The 20,880-nt window shown below is 38.7% G+C and overlaps 1 protein-coding gene across 1 annotated transcript; it reads left to right on the plus strand.

Annotated features, from left to right (window-relative positions):
- Positions 1 to 6,831: 6,831 nt before the first annotated feature.
- Positions 6,832 to 8,170, plus strand: LOC132639515 (uncharacterized). Its single transcript, XM_060355958.1, has 3 exons — positions 6,832 to 7,005; positions 7,659 to 7,979; positions 8,063 to 8,170. The coding sequence occupies exons 1-3, from the start codon at positions 6,832 to 6,834 to the stop codon at positions 8,168 to 8,170; spliced, it is 603 nt and encodes a 200-aa protein (XP_060211941.1).
- Positions 8,171 to 20,880: the final 12,710 nt, after the last annotated feature.

The raw sequence follows: 20,880 nt of genomic DNA on the forward strand, positions 1-20,880 counted from the left end.
CAGTCAAGCAGCAATAGATAGGGCAGGGAGCGTAATGTATAACGGAAAATCTCGTCACATACGACGGAGACACAATACCGTTAGACAACTCCTCTCTAGTGGCGTTATCACGATGGACTATATAAAGTCAAGAGATAACGTAGCGGATCTGCTTACAAAAGGCTTATCTAGAGAGGGAGTTAGTAGATCATCAATGGGAATGAGGTTAAGGCCGAGGACAAGTCATCATGGCGGTAACTCCACCTAGTAGACTGGAGATCCCAAGAGCAAGGTTCAAGGAGATCAAACAAAGTTGTGACTGACGGTTCAACATTGTCAAATAACTCAACCCATTCTCGGATGAAGACAATGTTCAGAAATAAGGATAAAACTTTATGGCTTGTTATTGAGTTAATAAAGCATTAAGATTTTTAATGATTATCTAAATCTGGCAGTGTATGACCAGATAATATGGCTATAGGACCACGTGTTTAGAAATCACCTATGTGAGTGTTAAGTGTAAGCCGCTTTAAAGGGGAATGACAGTGAAGGCCCATTCTCTATGCACTCATGAAACCAGGCGGTGTTCATGGCTGAAACGAACACAACCGTGAGAACCATAAACGGTTGAGGGTTGATTGTGTGACTTATGTTGCCTAGGTATACAACAAAGTTCGACAGTTCAAAGATATCAAATCTACCGATTGATCGAGTATGTCTGATATAAGTTCACTACGGAAACTTCAAAAGGAAACCTACTTATCCAGATGCAGTCAATCTTCGCCTGTATATCACACTTGTCCGCGCATTCTTTTATATTATGGCCATTCCCCATTCATGTGGGGGATTATTGGGTTTTGATATTGGTGAATGGGAAATGATGGGATGAAAAGTGAAAGGAATGTAAAAGGTCCCTTTTGCTTTGGTTAAAGCATTTGTCCCACATAGGAAAAAGAGAGGAAAAAAGAGGTGTATATATTACATTACACCTTCTCTAGTCGTTAAAAGGGTTGAGGGGGCAAGGACCCCTTGCGCCGTCGTCGTCGCTCGCTCGGGTTCGGCTTGGGATTTGGATTAATTAATTAATTAATTAATTGATTAATCCAATGCGGATCGACCCTGACCGACCCAGTCCGTTTTTTCTCTTCCCGGATATTTTCGAATTTCCCTCCAAAAAACTGGTGACTGATCTGAATGGTTGCAAACATTCAGAATCAGTACCTCCAACTGCTATAAATTCCTATTTGTGATACACTGTCGTTGAGTGGTTCGCCGCTACCGGAATTTGGAGTACTACTATTCTGGTAAAATAATCGTTCTATCTTGGGAGGGGATCTTCCATCAACCTCGAGTACCGTTAGGGGAATAATTTCCTTAAGGACACACTTTGAACTAAGTGGGCTCGATTATATTCTGAAAATATTTTTTCTTTTTCCAACACTGTTTCTGTTCATTTTCCAGTTTCTGTAGTTTACTGGTTTTAAGTATTTTACTGTTAAGTATTTTATACTGTGTAATCTGTTTTACTAAGTGTTTTACAGATTGTGTTGAAACGTTATTAAACCTATACATATTATTTTGCGAACATATATTCCATTCATAAGATAGATTTGCATAAATATATTCCATTCATAATATAATAAAAAAGTTGAACCCGGTATCGCTACCAAAAAACTTTTGGGGATGCCAATTTTCTCACAATCAATATACATCATTTTGTAAAGGATCTCTATTATATATGTGATATGTCCTAGGAAATTTGGATGACTAAATCATACATCTTCTGTTCTTCAAGCATTCTAGCTGTTACTCTCTAATGGAAATTTTAACTAAAGATGAAAGAAAGCATAACATCAATAAGGACCTTTACTATGTATTGATGAAGCAAGAACCAAAAGAAGTTATACAACTCTGTCAAAAACTCCAAGAGGGGCCATTGCATATATTAACTGTGCACGATGACACAGTTCTCCATGTGGCTGCCTACTCTAAACAAACAGATTTGGTTCTCTGTTTACTTAAAGAGTTGGAAATGCGATTGCCTGAGTTTCCTCTAGATGGACTAACGCATCACAATGATTTGGGGGATGCCATTCTTCATGAAATAGCCACTTTTGACAGATTAGATTCGGCTGCAAAGGTAATATTGAATAGAGCACCTCATTTGCTTGGTATGCGCAATAAGGATGGAGAGACTGCTTTATTCCGTGCTGTTCATTTTGGGAATGCAGTGATGTTTGATTTTCTTGATGGACAAGTGAATCAAATTTTTGATGTTTATGAGAGAGAGGCTTGTTATTATAAACATGGTGGAGCCACAATTCTTCATGCTGCTGTACGCTCTGAGCACTTTGGTAAGTTTTAAAATCTCGTAGGATCTTCCCTTTTCTTTGATCAATGGGTCCTCAAACCTATTTTATCGTCCTAAGCTGGCCAGAGCTATATAGTCTGAGAGGGGTTTAATTCCCCTCTTTCCAGAAATATAAGTTGTTGAATTTCGTTGACATAACTTTTACTGTAGTAGCAAAGGCACCACAAAAATTGCGTTAGGTAGCAGGTTTGAATACCAAATGTGGCGTTCTTGAATTTTAACGAATCCTCTTTGGATTCTTTGGCTTTACCACTAGTGTCTCCATTATAGGACTTGTTGCTTTCTCTATTTTGTAGGTCATGCCTTAACCTTGCTAAAAGGCGGAGTAGGCTGTGTGCTGGCATATCTTTTACGATTTTCCTTTTTTTTTTCTTCCTAACCGAGGCATGGTTCAATTTGCTAGTGATCAAATGCTAAGTTCTTTTTATATTACAGGTTTGGCCCTATTGATTGCTAAAAAGTATGATTATTTGGTACATGAACGAGGTGCTGATGGAATGACAGCTCTTCAGCTTCTTGCATGCAACCGACAAGCATTTGGAAGTGGAGAGAAGTATAGTTTCATCAAGAGATCCATTTACACTCGTACGATACTCTACTTGCTACACTCTGCATAATCTAAATTTTTAAATAGCTAGGGATGATTTGTACTGATGGAATACTTGAACTCCACCTAGTGGTTGACTATTTAGAGATATCATAGTGTCACACCCTAATTCCACTAGGGTGTGATGGGCACCCGGCCCCACATCCGGAGCCGAGCGAACCCACAGACCTTTGGGACACATAAAATCTTATTAGACTTTTAAATCAAATAAAAAGAAAATACATAATAACCTCTCAAAATATTCTTTTCGATGCTTTCCAAATCAAACAGAATCTGTGATCACATAGAATTTAATACATAATACTGAATGACATATCGGCTGACGAAGCCGCTTTACACAACTGACATACTATACCCACGACCCTGTCTGCAAAGTCTCTAACATCAATCCAGAAAAGCATAACATACAAACTCTGACTCGACAGCACTCCAGGAGCAAATGGAGCTTGCCAACTCTGCTGGAACATCCTCTACAATAACTTCACATCATCTGGGTGTACCTGCGCGGCATGAAACGCAGCCCCCGAAGAAAGGGGGTCAGTACGGAATATGTACTGAGTATGTATAGCATGAGATACAATAAACAAAATCATAATCTGAGCAGGGAGTATAGAAAATAAGTGCAATAACAGGAGTATCAAAATGCTTACTCATAAAACATAGGTAATGCAAGTCAGAACATATGCCATATCCGGCCCCATTATGGGACACGGTGGATAGAACGTGGTCGCCACCCCGTCACTGGCGCCACAACACAGCATAACTCCAGAGTAGAGAATATCTCCGTAACATATCATAACATATCAGATGGCCATATCATATCATATCATCAAATATCAGAATATGTGTACATGGCACAGCATACTCCACAACCCATGCACATGTATACCTGTCCCCTCACATCGAGGCACGGCGAACAATGCAGTGGAATACGCGTGATAACATATCCTGGCCAGGGCTCAGTGAAGGAAGCATTGAGGCATCCACGAGTAGAGTAGTGAGAAACTATATGCATCATAAGATATTTACAAAGACTCGATAGAATAGTCCGAACGATAGGTCATTTAGAAAAGAAATCAAACGATAGCCATAGTACGTACCTTTCGGATGTCACGACGGATTATGTTAAAGAAAAACTTCTGAGATCATTTGTACATATCAAAATATATCATAGGGTTCAATGGGATAGTTAAAACAACTATCGTTTAGTAGTCGGAACAATATCTAAAGGTTTCTTTTAATCATAGTATGGAAATAGGTCAAATAGAACAATACAAGAAGGTTTCGGAAATTGAGGGCCCACCTCGGGTCAAGTCGAGGTGGCGTACATAAATTACGGACGTTAGGCCTTATGGAGACGTCAACGAAAGTTTCGGGGCATTCCGGTTCTCTTTGTGAAAGTTATGAACGTTTTATGACGCAAGACCCTTTTTGGAGTAATAAGGTGGTTAAACATATTTTTCCAACAAAACCTAATTCAATTACATTGAATGAAAAAGTGTCAAAATTAGGCTCGGATTTTAAGGAGTAGAGTTATCCCCGAGGTTCGTATCATAGCCTATCATAACTAGGACATGCCAAAGAAAGAAAAAGTAGAGCTTTACATACCTTATTTGCCTTTTACGCTTGTCCAAACCCAAATCCCGTTCCCTCCAAAATCTACAATTGGTCACAAGTACCAAATATTGATTATAAGCCTTTAGGAATTAAATCTTAAATCCATACTTGTCTACAGAAATTTGGGCAGCATCTCCCCTATAAATTCAACATCCCCGAGAATTTAACTCGGCCAAAATGTCAACAACAACACCCACAGCAATACCAACAACACCAACAATCAATACAAAACACATTCTAACATAAATAGTCTTCCTTTCTACATAATGCAACAACTTCTACTCCAACTTCACACTTTCAAACCAATATCAACGTTTTCATATTCATTTACTAATTCAAGATCATTCAAATACAATTCGAAAGCATTTCATATCATTCTATAAAATATACAAAAAATCCACCAAAACCATAATTCACCCGAAAACTCCCCAACTTCCCTAGAAACAATTTTTAATGCATTTCTTGCTTCCAAATTCATGAACTATCCCAACAACACACATTCTAACAACATTATTCTCACATGTAAAGAAACGACACTAACATCATATTGGCTTCCAAATCAGCCCATAACAATTCCAACATCAATTTAAGTTATCAAATTCTCATTTCCATCTACAACAATCAAATTACTACATAGAAATTGTCCCATCCTTCCTACACACAACACATACACACGGCCCATATGCATATACACACCACCATGCAACCTTCCATATTTTCATGAATTCTATCCATTTCTACATACTACAACATAAACAAACCCTTTATAACATATAAAAAGGATTAAATCTTACATTTTCTTCTCAACTTCTCCACTTAGCTAGAGTTGTGATTTTGCAACAAAGAGCGATTTTCTTGTTTCAACGATTATGCCACGTTAGAGAGGACCTTTGAATTAGTAGGAATGCTAGGAGAAATATTTTTTTGGGGATCAAAATTCTTGGTCTTGAATTTTTGGCCTATTGGCCGAATATGTTGCCCCCTTTAATTTCTCTCAAGTCTTCTTCCTTTTTCTTGAATATTCTTGACAAATAATGACCCTTCTCTCTCTTTTATGACTTAAATTTAATTTCCACATGGCCGGTTGGGCCCTTTTTTTTTTTTTTTTTTGAAATTTTCAAGCCCAATTATTTCATGGCTAGTTCTTATAATTCATGGAACTATTTTCTTTTTCTAAATTTCCAATTTTGCCCTTAGCCTTTCTCAATATTTCCGCGTCAATATTTTCATGAACAACGTATATATTAAACAAGATGAAATTGTAGCCTTATCCTTAACTTGTCTTGATTACCCCACTTTATCCGAACGTGCAAAATACGGGATATAACACATAGCTTGTTCTACTTTTCATCTTAGAAGTATCTGATTATATAAATAAATTTACTGATGCATTCAACTGTAAGTTCTCTTCAAATTTGGGATTAAGTTTTGTCCGTTTCATTATCTGAATCAATTTAACAAGAATTTAGGTCAATTAGTAAACTCTACATGACTACCTTGCTATGGTACTTGTGATGTTTTAATACCTTTTTCATAAGAAGAGGTGTCTTCCATGCTCTAAGAATATTGTTATTTACTTAGGTGTTGTTACCTGAAAAATTGTGTGGGATGTTTGCAGGTCTTTCAACTGAACATAAGGCTACAGAGAGGGAAGGTAAAACTCAATATACCCTATCTATTTAAGAACTTCAGAACATAGCCTTTTATGTTTCTTCTGGAATAACAAGGCATTCATCAAATCTTTTTTTTTTCTTTCTTTCAGTCTATTTCACGCCTGCAAGAAGCACATTATCAACTTTACTCATCAAATCTTTTTTTTTCTTTTTTCTTTTTTCCTTACTTTTTTTTCTTTTTTCTTTTTACTTCAGAAGCTGTAAAATGTTATATAGTGCCTATGGTGGAGTCCATGCGTCAGCAAAAGCAGAGACATGAATCAGTTCTTGAACTTGCAAAGTTCCTGATAGCAAAGGATGCTTCTTGGAAGCATTCAGAGTCTGCATTAAATCAGGTCGAACCTCGATATCACAAATATAGACTAATGTCAGATGGTTCAAAAGGCCAAGAAAAAGAGGAACAACATGGTGTTGCACAAGAAGGACAAGCTGTTACAAAAGTGGCTGAGTCACCCTTGATCTTAGCAACCAAATCAGGTTGCACGAAAATTGTGGATGAGATATTGAAAGCGTATCCTCAAGCTGTGGAATATATTGACAGTTAAGGTCGTAACGTTTTGCACGTCGCCATCAAGTACCGCCAGATGCAAATCTTTGACATAGTTGAGAAAATGGGAAAGCCAATGAGGAGACTCAAGAGAAAAATCACTCATAAGGGAAATTCCATATTGCACATGGTTGGTATAAAAGAGGACCCCGAAATTGCAGCTATGAGAAGCCCTGCTCTGCTGTTGCAAGAGAATTTGCTCTTGTTTGAGGTAAACATAATAGTTGATTCCCCTTTCAAAATGATGTCAAATGTCAAGGATTTTTAAGTCATTTAATTTAAGTTTATTAGCATCTTAAAGTGTGTAAATCATCTCATTTGAAAACTTAAGTTGCCACAGAGAACACTTCTCTTTATTTAACTTTCTTTATGCCTTTCATGTGGAGTAGATTCTTTTTTGCATGGGATAAATCTTCTAATTCTTGAGTCCCACATCGGTGGGATGAGGAGAAATTGATCTCTTTATATGGTCTTTGGTAATCCTCACTTCATGAGCTAGCTTTTGGGGTTGAGTTAGGCCGAAAATCCATTTCTTTATCATGGTATCAGAGACAGGCTCACCCCCAACTCATTGTTTTCAATGTTGGGCCCCCATCTTATATTGTCCACGCTCTAGACATCCATTCCTGAGTGTGCGGGGGTGTTAGAGTTCCACATTTGTGGGATAAGGGACTTTGATCCATTTATATGGTCTTAAGCAATGCTCCCTTCACGATCTAGCTCTAGGGCCGAGTTAGGTTTAAGATCCATTTCTTTATCACTAATGATAGGTGATACTGAGACTGACACTCAGGACATTCTGTTTGTGCTAATATCATATTGAATAGCATGAACTACCTTATTCTTACACTTCTATTTCTTTAGTTATGTCTTAGCATGGTATATGACTTAGTAGTTTTACAGTCCCTGCAGCGTGTGAAAAATGTCTGCTCAGTTGATTTTTTCGAAATTATTAACAAAGATGGCAAGACGGTAGAAGAGTTATTCACTAAAGCAAATGCTACACTTCGTTCAGAAGCAAAATATTGGCTTAAACACACTGCGGAAAACTGTACAATAGTTGCTGTGCTCATTGCAACAGTGGCTTTTGCAGCAGCCTATACTATTCCAGGTGGTCCAAATCAAAGCACTGGTTATCCCGTCCTCATGGACCATCCATTCTTTGTGATTTTCACCATTGGAGATGTGCTTTACATTACCTTTTATTTGACCCCAATGATCACCTTTCTCTCAATTCTTACCTCTTCATTTCTGATGCATGAATTCAGGCGGTCGCTTCCTCAGAAGTTAATTCTGGGATTTACCCTCTTGATTCTTTCTGTGTCGATGATGATGTTAGCATTCGCGTCGACTATAATCTTGATGATTCACTATAAGGAAAGGTGGAAAAAAATTGCTTTATCTTCCATGGCATTCCTACCTGTGACCATCTTTGCAGTTTCATATTTTCCTCTGTATGTGTCATTATGGAAGAACTTCAAAATACTCATTAAGGAAATTAGCCAGGGATTTTCCTAGGTGCGAGATTATTATATCAGGAAGGCCTCGCGATTCTCCTTTGCCAAGCTCTTCCGATCTCCATTAGTCTGAATCTACTAAATTTGGTATTTCCACATCCTATTATTAGTAACTGAATATGTGATTGCTGTTGTGTTTGATACATAAAGGGGCCTTAGTACAACCAAGAATCTTCATAGTAGTCTTTGTATCCTTGAAATGTATTCTAGTAGTAGGGGTGTGTTCCCAATGAATGTATGTTTGTCAAGTTCTCTTATTATTGAAGCATATATGCGAGTTGTCAAGTTTAATGTCTATGCCAAACTCACTTTGATTTGGCTTTCTTGGAACTTACTATGCTTTCTATGTGAGTTGCATTTTCTAAACTATGAACCTCGAATGTTGCAGATCGTTCGAGGTTACATTTGCAGCATTCGAGGTTCATAGTCCAAGAAATGAGCCCAAAAAAAGAAAGTAAAAGAAAATGTTACACTTGTGGAACGAATTGATAGGTTGCGATTATCAGGCCAAGTGCACGAACAACCTTTTGTCAATTATGGAAAGTGAATGTAGTTTCGTTTAGTACGAGATTGTTTCACGCCTCACAATGCTTAATTCTCTCACCCTTACTTGGGAAAGGTCATAAATAAAAATTAGAGTTTTCAATGCATCAATATATAAAAGAGCAATAGAACTTAAATACATTAAAGGGGCATTGAATTGCCTAGCCAGACGAACAGTTGAGACATGAAATTACAATAGCTCAAATGAAAGGATACATTTAAAAAAAAGTACTAAACCATATATAGTTCAATACAATTTTCCCACAACAAAGATACATACAATGTTCTTGAAAATAAGAAATAGACTCTGCAACAAGACATTAGATATTTACTAAACTACTATCTTCCTCAACAAGAGAGGAAAGCACTTATGAGAAATAGAGCTTTGAAATCATCTTCAAGCTTCAAACATAAACAACATAATGGATAAAAAGGACTAAAATAGCAGAAGACCATTCAAAAGCAAAGAGCTTGATAAAAGGCATTAGAGTTGAAGAACTAGAATAGTAGTAAGGTGGGGGAGGCCTATAGTTACTATACTGTGGCAGCACGGCGTAACAGGCTGAGCTGGCGGACAATTTAATCCATAACCGGTAGGCAGAGACGGATCTAGGATTTGAAGGTGGCGGGTGCCACAATTTTTTTCAATGTACATCTTGTTAGGAACGTGTATTTGGGTCGGGTCCATCTCTTTTTAGTTTATTCGGGTCAACTTAATAGACTTTTTTTTAATTTGCAAATATGAAAATTACATCTCAAAAATCAAGAAACGAACATAATTAACATCTTAAATAAGGAATCACACTCATTAACACCTATTAACAACAGAAGTAAAATCAACATTTTCACCAAGGGACTTGCATCTCTTATGTATATTAAAAAATGAATTTGCACAAGTAAAATAACATCTTCAATAAGGAAATTACATCAATCAAAATAAGAAAAATAATAGAAAAAATCTTCAATAGGTAAATACACCCCATAAGTAAATGTAGAATTAGATAAACTACAAGTTCTCAAAAATAAATCATAAATTTCATGTTTTTTCTAAGCAGTGCTTACGAAATTTCCATCACAATTTAAGTAGTAAAGTGATTTAAATTAAATTTAACAATTATAGAATAGCATAAATTTTTATAATATACTTCCTCCGCAATTTTTATTTGTCCAGTATACTAAAAATATATGTCCACTTTTACTTGTAAGTTATATAGTTTAAAAAACCAAGACATAATTTACCAATTTATACCTATTTTACCCTTATTATTAAGTACTCCAATTCATTTCTAATTTTATTTATTGCTTATCAAGAGTGTCCCAAGTCAAATATAGACAAGTAAACATGGACGGAGGGAGTAATAAACAAAAGAAATTATAAAAACAAATGAATTTTGATCTCAATCCAAAATTCCCATTGAGACCCAAGTTTTTCGATTTAAATACTCACAGATTTGAGATTAAGAGAAATACTTAATTTAAAAGATTTTGAAGTTTCTATTTGTGTGTTCTCGCTAGAGATCACAGATAAAAGAATAGAAAGGAGGAAAGACAATATAAATAATAAAAAGATAAATAGAAAATTGGGAGGGCCGAAAAGAGAATTATTGGTACAAAGGAAGTAAAAAGCGCAAAGAAAAACGGGACTTGAAAAATGTTCAAGATAGATTCAAACTCGTGTCTAATAGCCGTGGCACCTTTGTCTAATTTACGACTGGGGGTGGCAGGATCAAATGTTTAACCTAATTTAAGTAAATTACAACATAGGTATGTAAAAAATTTATTAATCGAGGGGGTGCCACCCCCACCCCCACCCTAAAGGGTGGATCCTCCCCTGTCGGTAGGTGGTGGAACGCCATAGCTTTGGTAGCCAGAAGGAGTCGGTGGTGGTAGTGGCGGAGATTGGCAAGTATATTGAAAAATTGTACAATTTGTACATGTACTTTGTTCATGCGGTGGTGATATGCCATCTGCATAAGCACCTTGAACATTATCTTGAGTATTATTGCTACCAATAGCACTTGAAAAAAAGTAGATTAAGACCAACCAAACCCCTAAAAAACCACGAGAAACAACCATCCAAACAGAAGGTTAAGAAACTTCACATTTTCTTGAGCCATTCTTGTTTTTATCAAACTCGTTACACACTTTGATAGAGAGTTTAAAGAATATATCTCTCTTTTTATGTTTGGTTCTCTCAGGGTTTTGGGGGACTGAAATCATGCATCAAGTGACACATCAAACAAAAACATGCCACATAGTAAGCAAATGTGGCAAATTCAAGGTGTTGATGATGTTATTAATTTGACTTTGTTTGCATGGATCTTCATACACAGACGACGAAAACAATGTGGGAAATATCTATATATTATTAAAAGCAGAGGAAGAACCACCACAAATTGCCAAGAAGCAGCATCAGCCAAAGCCACGTGTCACAGTTAAGACAATTAACTGAATTTTTAAAGAAAAACAGTTTAGTTGTGATATGGCAAAAGCAGAAAAAACCCATGTATTTTAACTAACAAATTTTTGTGTTTGATTTAAAAACTGACCAATTATAAAAATATTGGACTCTTCAAATAACACACTTCTTGGACTCTTAAACTAAAAAAAAATACCATGATATTTCTGGGTAACCTACATTCTAAGCGGTTTTTAAGATAAAACGCTTTAGAGAACTCATTATCGATTTACAGGAAAACACGACAAACATGACAAGGAAGAAAACCGCTCAGTTTCTGAACTCTCCCTCAAAGTTCAGTTCATTGTAGGCGTTCTTCCTAGCGATTGGCATTGCCATCAATGATATCATTGTTTCAGAAGGTTATCTCTGGATGCAACCATGTTGTAGTTTTATCTGATGTCAATAGCTTCCCAAAAAAACACTTATTTCATTGTTTATGACCCAACAAAGGCACATTAACTAATGGCCCAAAATCTTCAGTGATGAGTTATGACATTTCATGATGAGTTATGACATTTCATAGTTTTGATGATTGACATATACACCAAGGACCAGGTCCTTGATCAGGTCCACTAGGCACTGTACGAACATGACAGCTGTAAAGCTGTGGCATTGTTTCGACTGGTAGAGCCATAGCAGAACAGTAGCTGCATGTCGGCTAAAAGACAAGGATCATTGTAATGTCCCTATCTATATCACATGCCACTCACATGCTCCTCACATGCTCTCATTGGTTCCATATATAAACAATATGTGGGCATTTGTTTAACCTAGCACTTCAAATCATATTATTCTCATTGTTGAAAAGAGCAACCACCACTGTTTTCTCGGAGCTTTCAAGATCAAGACTAAATAACTCCAAGGACCAGATCCCAAGACTGACGATGTCTTAAGTCCTAGGTTGTTTAGTCTTTGTCTTCTTGGTCTTAATATTGTAAACCTACACTTCTTTTAAGAAGGGTTCCGTAGGTATTTGGTTTATCAAGTTTTTTGTGTAAACGCCTGACTATAGTTAGTTATGGTGAGTTAAGGTTCAGCTAGAGTTAGTTGAATAAGTTTGTTCTTGGCTAGAGTTAGTCAAGGGTTTTTGCTTGTAATAGAGTTATTGTAAGGGGAGGGATTAGTGGGCTAATTCCTAGGTTGCAAAAAGCTTGTAATCAGAAAACGTTGCTCAGTTAGTGAAGTTGGAAATCCTACTGGTTTAGGTCGTGGTTTTTAATCCCTTGAGCAAGGAGTTTACCACGTAAATATCGTGTCTCATTTACTTTCTGTTTTTGCTTGAGGGAACAGATAAGAAACCTGGTCCCTTTTCTGTTTTTTTGGTGGACTCTTAGTTTCTTTCAATTGGTATCAGAGCAAGGTTCTTTCTAAAAAGGTAACACCTAGAAAGAATCTCTCATTATGGCTGCTCCACCAAACTTCGAGGGAGGATAGTCAACCACGAGACCTCCAAGGTTTAACGAACAGTATTATAGAAAACAAGAATGCATGTCTATTTGATGGCTGAAGATTCTGAACTCTGGGACATCATTCTTGATGGTCCTTTTGTCCCTACAAAGACTGATACAAAGTCTGGAAAGCTAGTGGTAAAGCCCAGAAAAGAATACACTGAAACTGATAGAAAAGCCATTGAAAGGGGTTCAAGGCAAGGAAGATTTTAATGTGTCGTATTGGACCAAATCAATATAATCTTGTTTCATCTTGTGAAACTACTAAGGAAATGTATGAAGCCCTCTTGACGGCTCATGAATGAACCTCTCAAGTGAAACAGTCCAAAATAGACATGCTCACCACTGAGTATGAACTGTTTAGGATAAAGGATGATGAGTCAATCCAGGATATGCACACTCGTTTCACCTCCATTATCAATGAGCTTCATTCTCTTGGTGAGATTATTCCAACCAATAAGCGAGTTCGAAAAATACTTGGTATTCTACTAGGATCTTGGGAGGGTAAATTTAATACTATAACTGAAGCCAATGACCTAGAGAAAATGACTATTGATGATTTTATTAGAAATCTCAAAACCTATGAGGTGAAGAAAAAGAAGGAGCTTGAAAGACGGGAGCCAAGGAAAAGAAGGAGCTTGAAAGACGGGAGCCAAGGAAAGAGAAGAACCTGGTCCTTAAAGCAGCTAAAAGTGACTCAATGTCACGACCCGACCCGAGGGCCATGACGGGCACCCGGTGCTAACCCACCCGGGTACCTCTTATCGTACATTCATATTCACATCTAGGTGGACCACATAGCTTATTCATGAATGCTATACATCAATATCGCTAAACTCATGGGGCAACGACACATTTATACCATCATTGACAACTATGCCCACATCAATATAAATAAGCCGACGAGGCCATCAAAATGACAAACAAAATATAAGTAGACAAGGCCTCAAGACATCTAACCATATACAACTGTCTACGTGCCTCTAAGAAGAGTAGGTAACATCATATGGGCGGGACAGGACCCCGCCGTGCCCATGTATGTACACAAAAGAATAATACCAAAAGCTGTAGCTCCGGATGAAATGGAGCTCCTCTAAGCAGTCCCTGAATAAGAAAGCTATGGATCAAGCCTGTCTCCCTGGCCACCTGCGGGCATGACGCAACGTCCACAAACAAAAGGACGTCAGTACGAATATTGTACTGAGTATGTAAAGCATAATCAACATCATAATACGAGCATAAGAGAAAACATAGGAAACAACATAAGATGGGAAAATCAGGAGATAGTAAAGCCATTATCATCATTACTTACTTACTTACTTGTCTTTCATAGGGACCTTCCAATTCTAAAGCGTGCTCCTGTACATACATACATATACATTCATGTTCGTATTCATGTTCGTATCCATACCATACCCGACCATGAAGGTTCGGTGTTTCGTATACCCAGCCATGAAAAGGCTCGGTGATCATACATACCTGGCCCTACCAAGGCTCAGTGGTATCTGTACCCAACTGCAATGGTGTGCGCGCATTAGTTATCATACCCGGCTATATAAGCTCGGTGTCACGTGATAGTCTTACATACTTAGACACATATACGTAAGGGCCCATAAGCATCATCAACATCATTACCATTATCATTTTTTTGTCACATCTATCCTTGGAGGATCAACTATCACATAAAGGATGCAATGGAATCATGAAAGTATCGAGGATCATGAGCTTTAGTAGCTTTGTAGATAGAATCATTTGGAGGACATTATGGTACTCATAAAAGGATATATATATATATATAGCCAAGGGACCATGCCTTATTGAAAGAAGGGTTAGCCTTACATACCTCTTTGTCTTCTCAACTATCTAACATTCACCGTTGAAGCTTGAATAATCTTCATTTAGAAGGATTCATGCCACGGTTAGGCCTTAATGACACTCTTAAATTCGAACTAGAATAATTCATAGTCTAATGAAAATTGGGCAGCATTTCCCCTATTTCGTCAACTTCCACCATATCACTAAACAACTCCAAACAATAACAAGAACATCCATAATACCCAATTCAAGTAATCACATTACACCAAGCCTTCAATATTCACCCCTATGTTCAACTCATACTAGCAACTTCATACCCATTTAGCACATTTTCATATAATGCTAATTCATCACCATTATCACCTTCCATAACAACATTATATCCATTTTATACTAAGAATCATGACTACATATAGATTACTACTCATAAATATCATAAAAGCTACATTTAAACTAAATTTTCTACTTTCTTCTTCTACCCTAGTCTTTCAACCTCTACATAGTTCAAATAACAAGAAATGATTATAAAACTTACCTTTGATTGAGTAGGAATAACCCTTGGATGGAAATACTTCACTTGAAGAAAATCCCTACCTTCAATCCATAAAGTCTTCTTGACTCTAGCAACCCCTAAGAGCTTCCTAATACTTGATTCCCTTAGATTAATGATATGAGCCTTGCATCTCCTTTGGATTCTTGTATGTGAAATGTAGGGAATGGTCTAGAGACTTGGAGAGAAGTGGAGAAGTGTTAAAATGAAAATAATGAAGTTGGATCACATTTATACACTTGAGAATAACTCAGCCCGTCGGGTGTTATACAAACACTTATACAGTCCGAATAAGTGGCTGTGGTTCACCATCAGGGAAATCATCTCCCTGCTGGGGGTTATACGGACCCCTTATAAGGACTGTATAAATTTATACGGACCATATAAGTGGTCGTATAACTCCACTTCCCTGAAATGGTTTCCGTCGTTTCGTTCGACCTCCAATCCTTATGGAACCTTCTTGAAACTTGTTTAACACTTAATTACCAATCTAAGGAGAGTTACAACTCTTCTTTAAGTCATCATTAAGTCAACATTCGCTCGGTACTTGACGGAACTTTTCCAAAACACCACATATACTTTGCCCTTCTTAAGAAACTTTCGCCTCTTACTTCCAACGTCTTTGAAATCTTAGCTAGGATCGTTAAATAACCTTCCTTACTTATAGAAACATCATATTCATCTCACCCTGCATTAGTCTATCTATCATATGACGACACAATTTTTTTTCGAGGTGTAACATTCTTTCCCCCTTAAGAACATTCGTCCTCAAATGTTAGGTTCTCGGGGATTCTATAAAAATTTCGCTAGAGTTCCCCCTACAATAGGGCACTACCATCCTGCACAGCAACCTAAAATACACCGCCTTACAGGGCTACAATAACAACAACAATTACCATGGCCACACACGACCAAGAAAACATCAAGAAAAGCATTACATACCTGAAGATAATGGCATCTCTGCCTGAGTCTCCTCTGAGGGTGAAAATAAATGTGGGTACCAGAATTTCACGTCTTCTTCGGCTTCCCAAGTCATTTCCTCTCTATTATTATTCTTCCATAAAACTTTAACTGAAGCTACCTCTTTGGTTCTGAGCTTTCGTACTTACCTATCTAAAATGGAAATGGGGACTTCTTCATATGACAATTGCTTTGTAACTTGAACATCATCTATTGGTACTATTCTACAAGGATCTCCAATGCACTTACGAAGCATTGATACATGGAAAACTGGGTGAACTGACTCTAACTCAGGAGGTAGATCTAATTCGTAAGCCACTTTGCCTACTTTGCGCACAATCTCATAAGGCCCAATGTACTGGGTACTAAGCTTCCCCTTTTTGCCAAATCTCATTACGCCCTTCATCGGCGACACCTTTAAGAATACTCAATCTCTCACTTGGAACTCTAAGTCCCTTCGACGATTGTCCGCATAGGACTTTTGACTACTCTGAGCAGTTAATAATCGATCCTATATGAGCTTAACTTTCTCTATAGCTTGCTGGACCAAGTTTGGCCCTATCAATTTAGTCTCTCCTATATGACGCCATTTGGATACTAGAATGATAACTATTATTATAAGCAAACTCAATAAGCGGTAAATGATCCTCCCAACTACCTCCAAAATCCAATACACATGCCCGTAGCATATCCTCAACGGTCTGAATGGTACGTTCGGCTTGTCTATCCATCTGTGGGTGAAATGCCGTGCTAAGGCTCACATGAGTCCCCAAACCTACTTAGAAAGATTTTCAAAAAATTTGCTCTAAATTGAGTCCCTCTATCGGAGATAATAGATACTGGAACACCGTGAAGCCACACTATCTCTTTAACATAAAGCTTTGCATAATCTTCTGCTACATATGTAGTTTTGACCGGTAAGAAATGAGTTGGTTTCGTAAGTCTATCTACAATCACCCATAGAGAATCATACTTATGTCGGGAACGAGGTAAGCCTGTAATGAATTCTATGTTAATTACTTCCCATTTCCAAGTTGGAATTTCTATGGCTTGCAACAATCTGCTTGGCTTTTGGTGCTTGATTTTCACTTGCTGACAATTGGGACATTGAGCTACAAATTCCGCTATATCTTTTTTCATCCCATTCCACCAATATACATATTTAAGATGATGATACATTTTCGTTGCTCCTGGGTGGACAGAATAACGGGAACAATGAGCTTCTCTCAATATTTGGTGGCGTAATCCTGTAACATCAGGAACACATAACCTGCCTCGGAATCGGAGAACTCCATCTCCAGAAATCTCAAATGATGACTTCTCCTTTTGAGGGAGGGTATTTCTGTAATGAATTAGCATGGGATCTTCATATTGTCGCTCTTTCATTTCAACCACTAGTGATGAGACCGCTGGATTCTGAAGGGTAGCTCCTATACGACCCGAGTCCACTACTCGAACTCCTAGGCTAGCTAACTGTTGGAGCTCACGAGCCATTTCCCTCTTCTCTGGCTGCACATCGCATAAAATTCCTATGGATCTACGGCTAAGAGCACAGCTACAACATTTGTTTTTCCGGGATGATACAGGATGTCAACATCATAGTCTTTCAGTAATTCCAACCACCGCCGTTGCCACAATTTCAACTCTTTCTGCTTGAAGATATACTGAAGGCTCTTATGCTCTGTATAAATATCCACATGGACACCATACAAATAATGTCTCCACATCTTTAATGTATGAATCAATGCAGCCAATTCAAGATCATGGGTTGGATAATTCTTCTCATGTTTCCGTAACTGTCTTGAAGCATACGCAATCACCTTACCATATTGCATCAATGCACAGCCTAGCCCAACGCCTAAAGCGTCACAATACACAACATAACTTTCTGATCTTTTTGGAAGTGTCAGGACTGGGGCAGAAGTTAATCTATCCTTTAGCTCTTGGAAACTACGCTCACAAGCATCTGTCCATTGGAATTTAGCTGATTTCTGGGTTAACTTCGTGAGTGGTGCAGAAATAGAAGAAAAGCCTCCTACGAACCTCTTGTAATAACCTGCTAAGCCTAGAAAACTACGAACCTCCGTAGGAGTTGTGGGCCTTGGCCAAGTCTTCACAGCCTCAATCTGCTGGGTATCTACCCGAACACCATCGACTGAAATGATATGCCCCAGAAAGGTAACCGAGTTTAACCAAAACTCACACTTAGAAAATTTGGCAAATAATTCTCGAGTTTGAAGAACTCTAAGAACGGTACGCAAATGATCCGCGTGTTCTGCGTCGGACCTAGAATACACCAAGATATCATCGATGAATACAATCACAAATAAATCTAGGAAGGGCCTGAACACGTTGTTCATCAAATTCATAAATACTGCCGGTGCATTAGTTAGCCCAAATGACATCACTCGGAACTCAAAGTGGCCATATTTTGTTCTGAAGGCTGTCTTAGGAATATCTTTCTCCCTAACTCTCACTAGATGATACCCGGATCTCAAATCTATCTTGGAAAACCATTTGACACCTTGTAATTGATCAAATAAGTCGTCAATCCTTGGAAGAGGATATTTGTTCTTTATCGTCACTTTATTCAGTTGCCGATAGTCAATACACATTCGCAAGGAGCTATCTTTCTTTCGTACAAACAACACGGGTGCTCCCACGGGGATGAACTAGGCCTAATAAAGCCTTTCTCGAGCAAGTCCTTTAATTGCTCCTTCAACTCTTTCAACTCTGCAGGAGCCATTCTGTAAGGAGGAATAGATGTGGGCTTTGTATCTGGTAGCACATCGATAGTAAAATCAATCTCCCGCTCTGGAGGGAGGCCTGGAATCTCTTCCAAGAATACATCCAAGAACTCATTCACTATGGGGACAGACTGAAGAGCTTGCGGTTCAGCCTCTACATCTTGAACCCGAACTAGATGGTAAATACAACCTTTTGTGATCATTTTCCTTGCCTTAAGATAGGAAATAAACCTACCTTTTGGTGACACAGTATTCCCTTTCCATTCTAAAACTGGTTCTCCCGGAAATTGGAAGCGAACCATTTTCACTCTACAATCAATATTGGCATAGCAAGAAGCCAGCCAATCCATGCCCATGATAACATCAAAATCCACCATTTTTAGCTCATGTAAGTCAACCATAGTACGATGGTCACAAATCAAAACTAAAAAATTTCTATATACTCGACTAGCTATACCGGTTCACCAACGGGTGTGGACACCTCAAAAGGTTTGATCGTCTCCGGTTTAAGCCCAAACCGACCCGCAATATATGGAGTAACATATGACAATGTGGAGTCCAGGTCTATCAAAGCATATATATCATGAGAAAATACTGATAATATACCTGTGACAACATCAGGAGAAGACTCAAGATCTTAACGTTCAGCCAAAGCATAAATACAGTGCTGAGGACCGCTAGAACTGGGGGCTCTCCCCCTACCTCTACCATGGCTAACTGGTACATTTGAACTGACCCCATAGGGCGTATAAACGATGAAGATCCGGCTACCGATCTTGAAGGCTGGGTCCTACCTTTACCACCAACCGAGGGGAAATCGCGCATAATATGGCCTGGCCGACCGCATGCATAGCAACCCTCTGAACCTAGTCGACACTGGACCCAATGTAACTTCCCACACTGGGAACATCGCAGCATGGGTGGCCTCGCCTGACCCGAATCACCCCTGAACTGGTAACCTGAAGCCCTGAAACTTTAACTCGGCGCGGAATAAGTAGATCTATCAAATCTCTAGCTTGTAAACCGTGGAGGCATACTAGTCATAGCATAGCCTGAATGTCTAGAAAACTGCTATCTCGGCCCGCCTCTAAGCTCACTCATCAGACCCGAAGATCTAGCCCTCTTGTTATACCTTCTATCATACTCACGCTCACTTCTTTGCTGTTGTTGGCTTTCTTCCAATTTCTGGGCATGGGCTTGAATGCGTGAGATATCCATATTGTCCTGAAGGGACGCAGTCAAGCACCTATCCATCAAATATGGCCCTAGGCCTCTCACAAATCGGTGCACTCGGTCACCTATATCCGCTACCATGGCCGAAACATACCTAGCTAAGGAATTGAAGCGGAGACTATATTCTAAAGCACTCATACTCCCTTGCCTAAGATTCAGGAATTTATCAGCTCTAGCCCGCTAAACCTCTGGAGGCAAGTAATGTCGGAGGAAGGCATCCACAAATTCTTGCCATACCGGGGGAGATGCCTTGGCTCCCCGTGAAGCCATCCAAACTGTATACCAATGAACTGCGACATCCCTCAATCTATAGGATGCTAACTCCACCGATTCAACGTCTGAAGCATGCATTAACCGAAGTGTCCTCAACATCCCATCAATAAAATTCTGAGGGTCCTCTTCCGGCTTTGACCCAAAAAATTCCGAAGGGTTCAAGCTAATAAAATCATGGGCCCTTGCACTAACAACCCTATCACCTTGTCCCGTACCTTGCCGCTAAGTCTGAGTGGCAACCAACTGAGTAAGCAAATAAATGGCCTCTTTTACATCTTGGCCCGAAGCATCCAGTGGAGGAGCTGGGGTTGAGGCTCTCTCATGCTCATCAGAAATAGGCACTGAATGGGAGGACTGAGATGGAGCCACATTCTGGGACTCACCCTCCTCAATATCCGTTGGCGGTGCTCTTTCAGCCCGCTTTTCTGCCACTATTTTGCCCTTTTGGGCTGCTATAGCCTTTCTCTTTACAAGCATTCCTGAAATACACAATACACAGTTAAGGAAAGAGAAAATCCTTATATCATGGCTCTATCGCA

The sequence above is a fragment of the Lycium barbarum genome, chromosome 5, assembly GCF_019175385.1.
Source record: "Lycium barbarum isolate Lr01 chromosome 5, ASM1917538v2, whole genome shotgun sequence".
Taxonomy (NCBI): Eukaryota; Viridiplantae; Streptophyta; class Magnoliopsida; order Solanales; family Solanaceae; genus Lycium; species Lycium barbarum.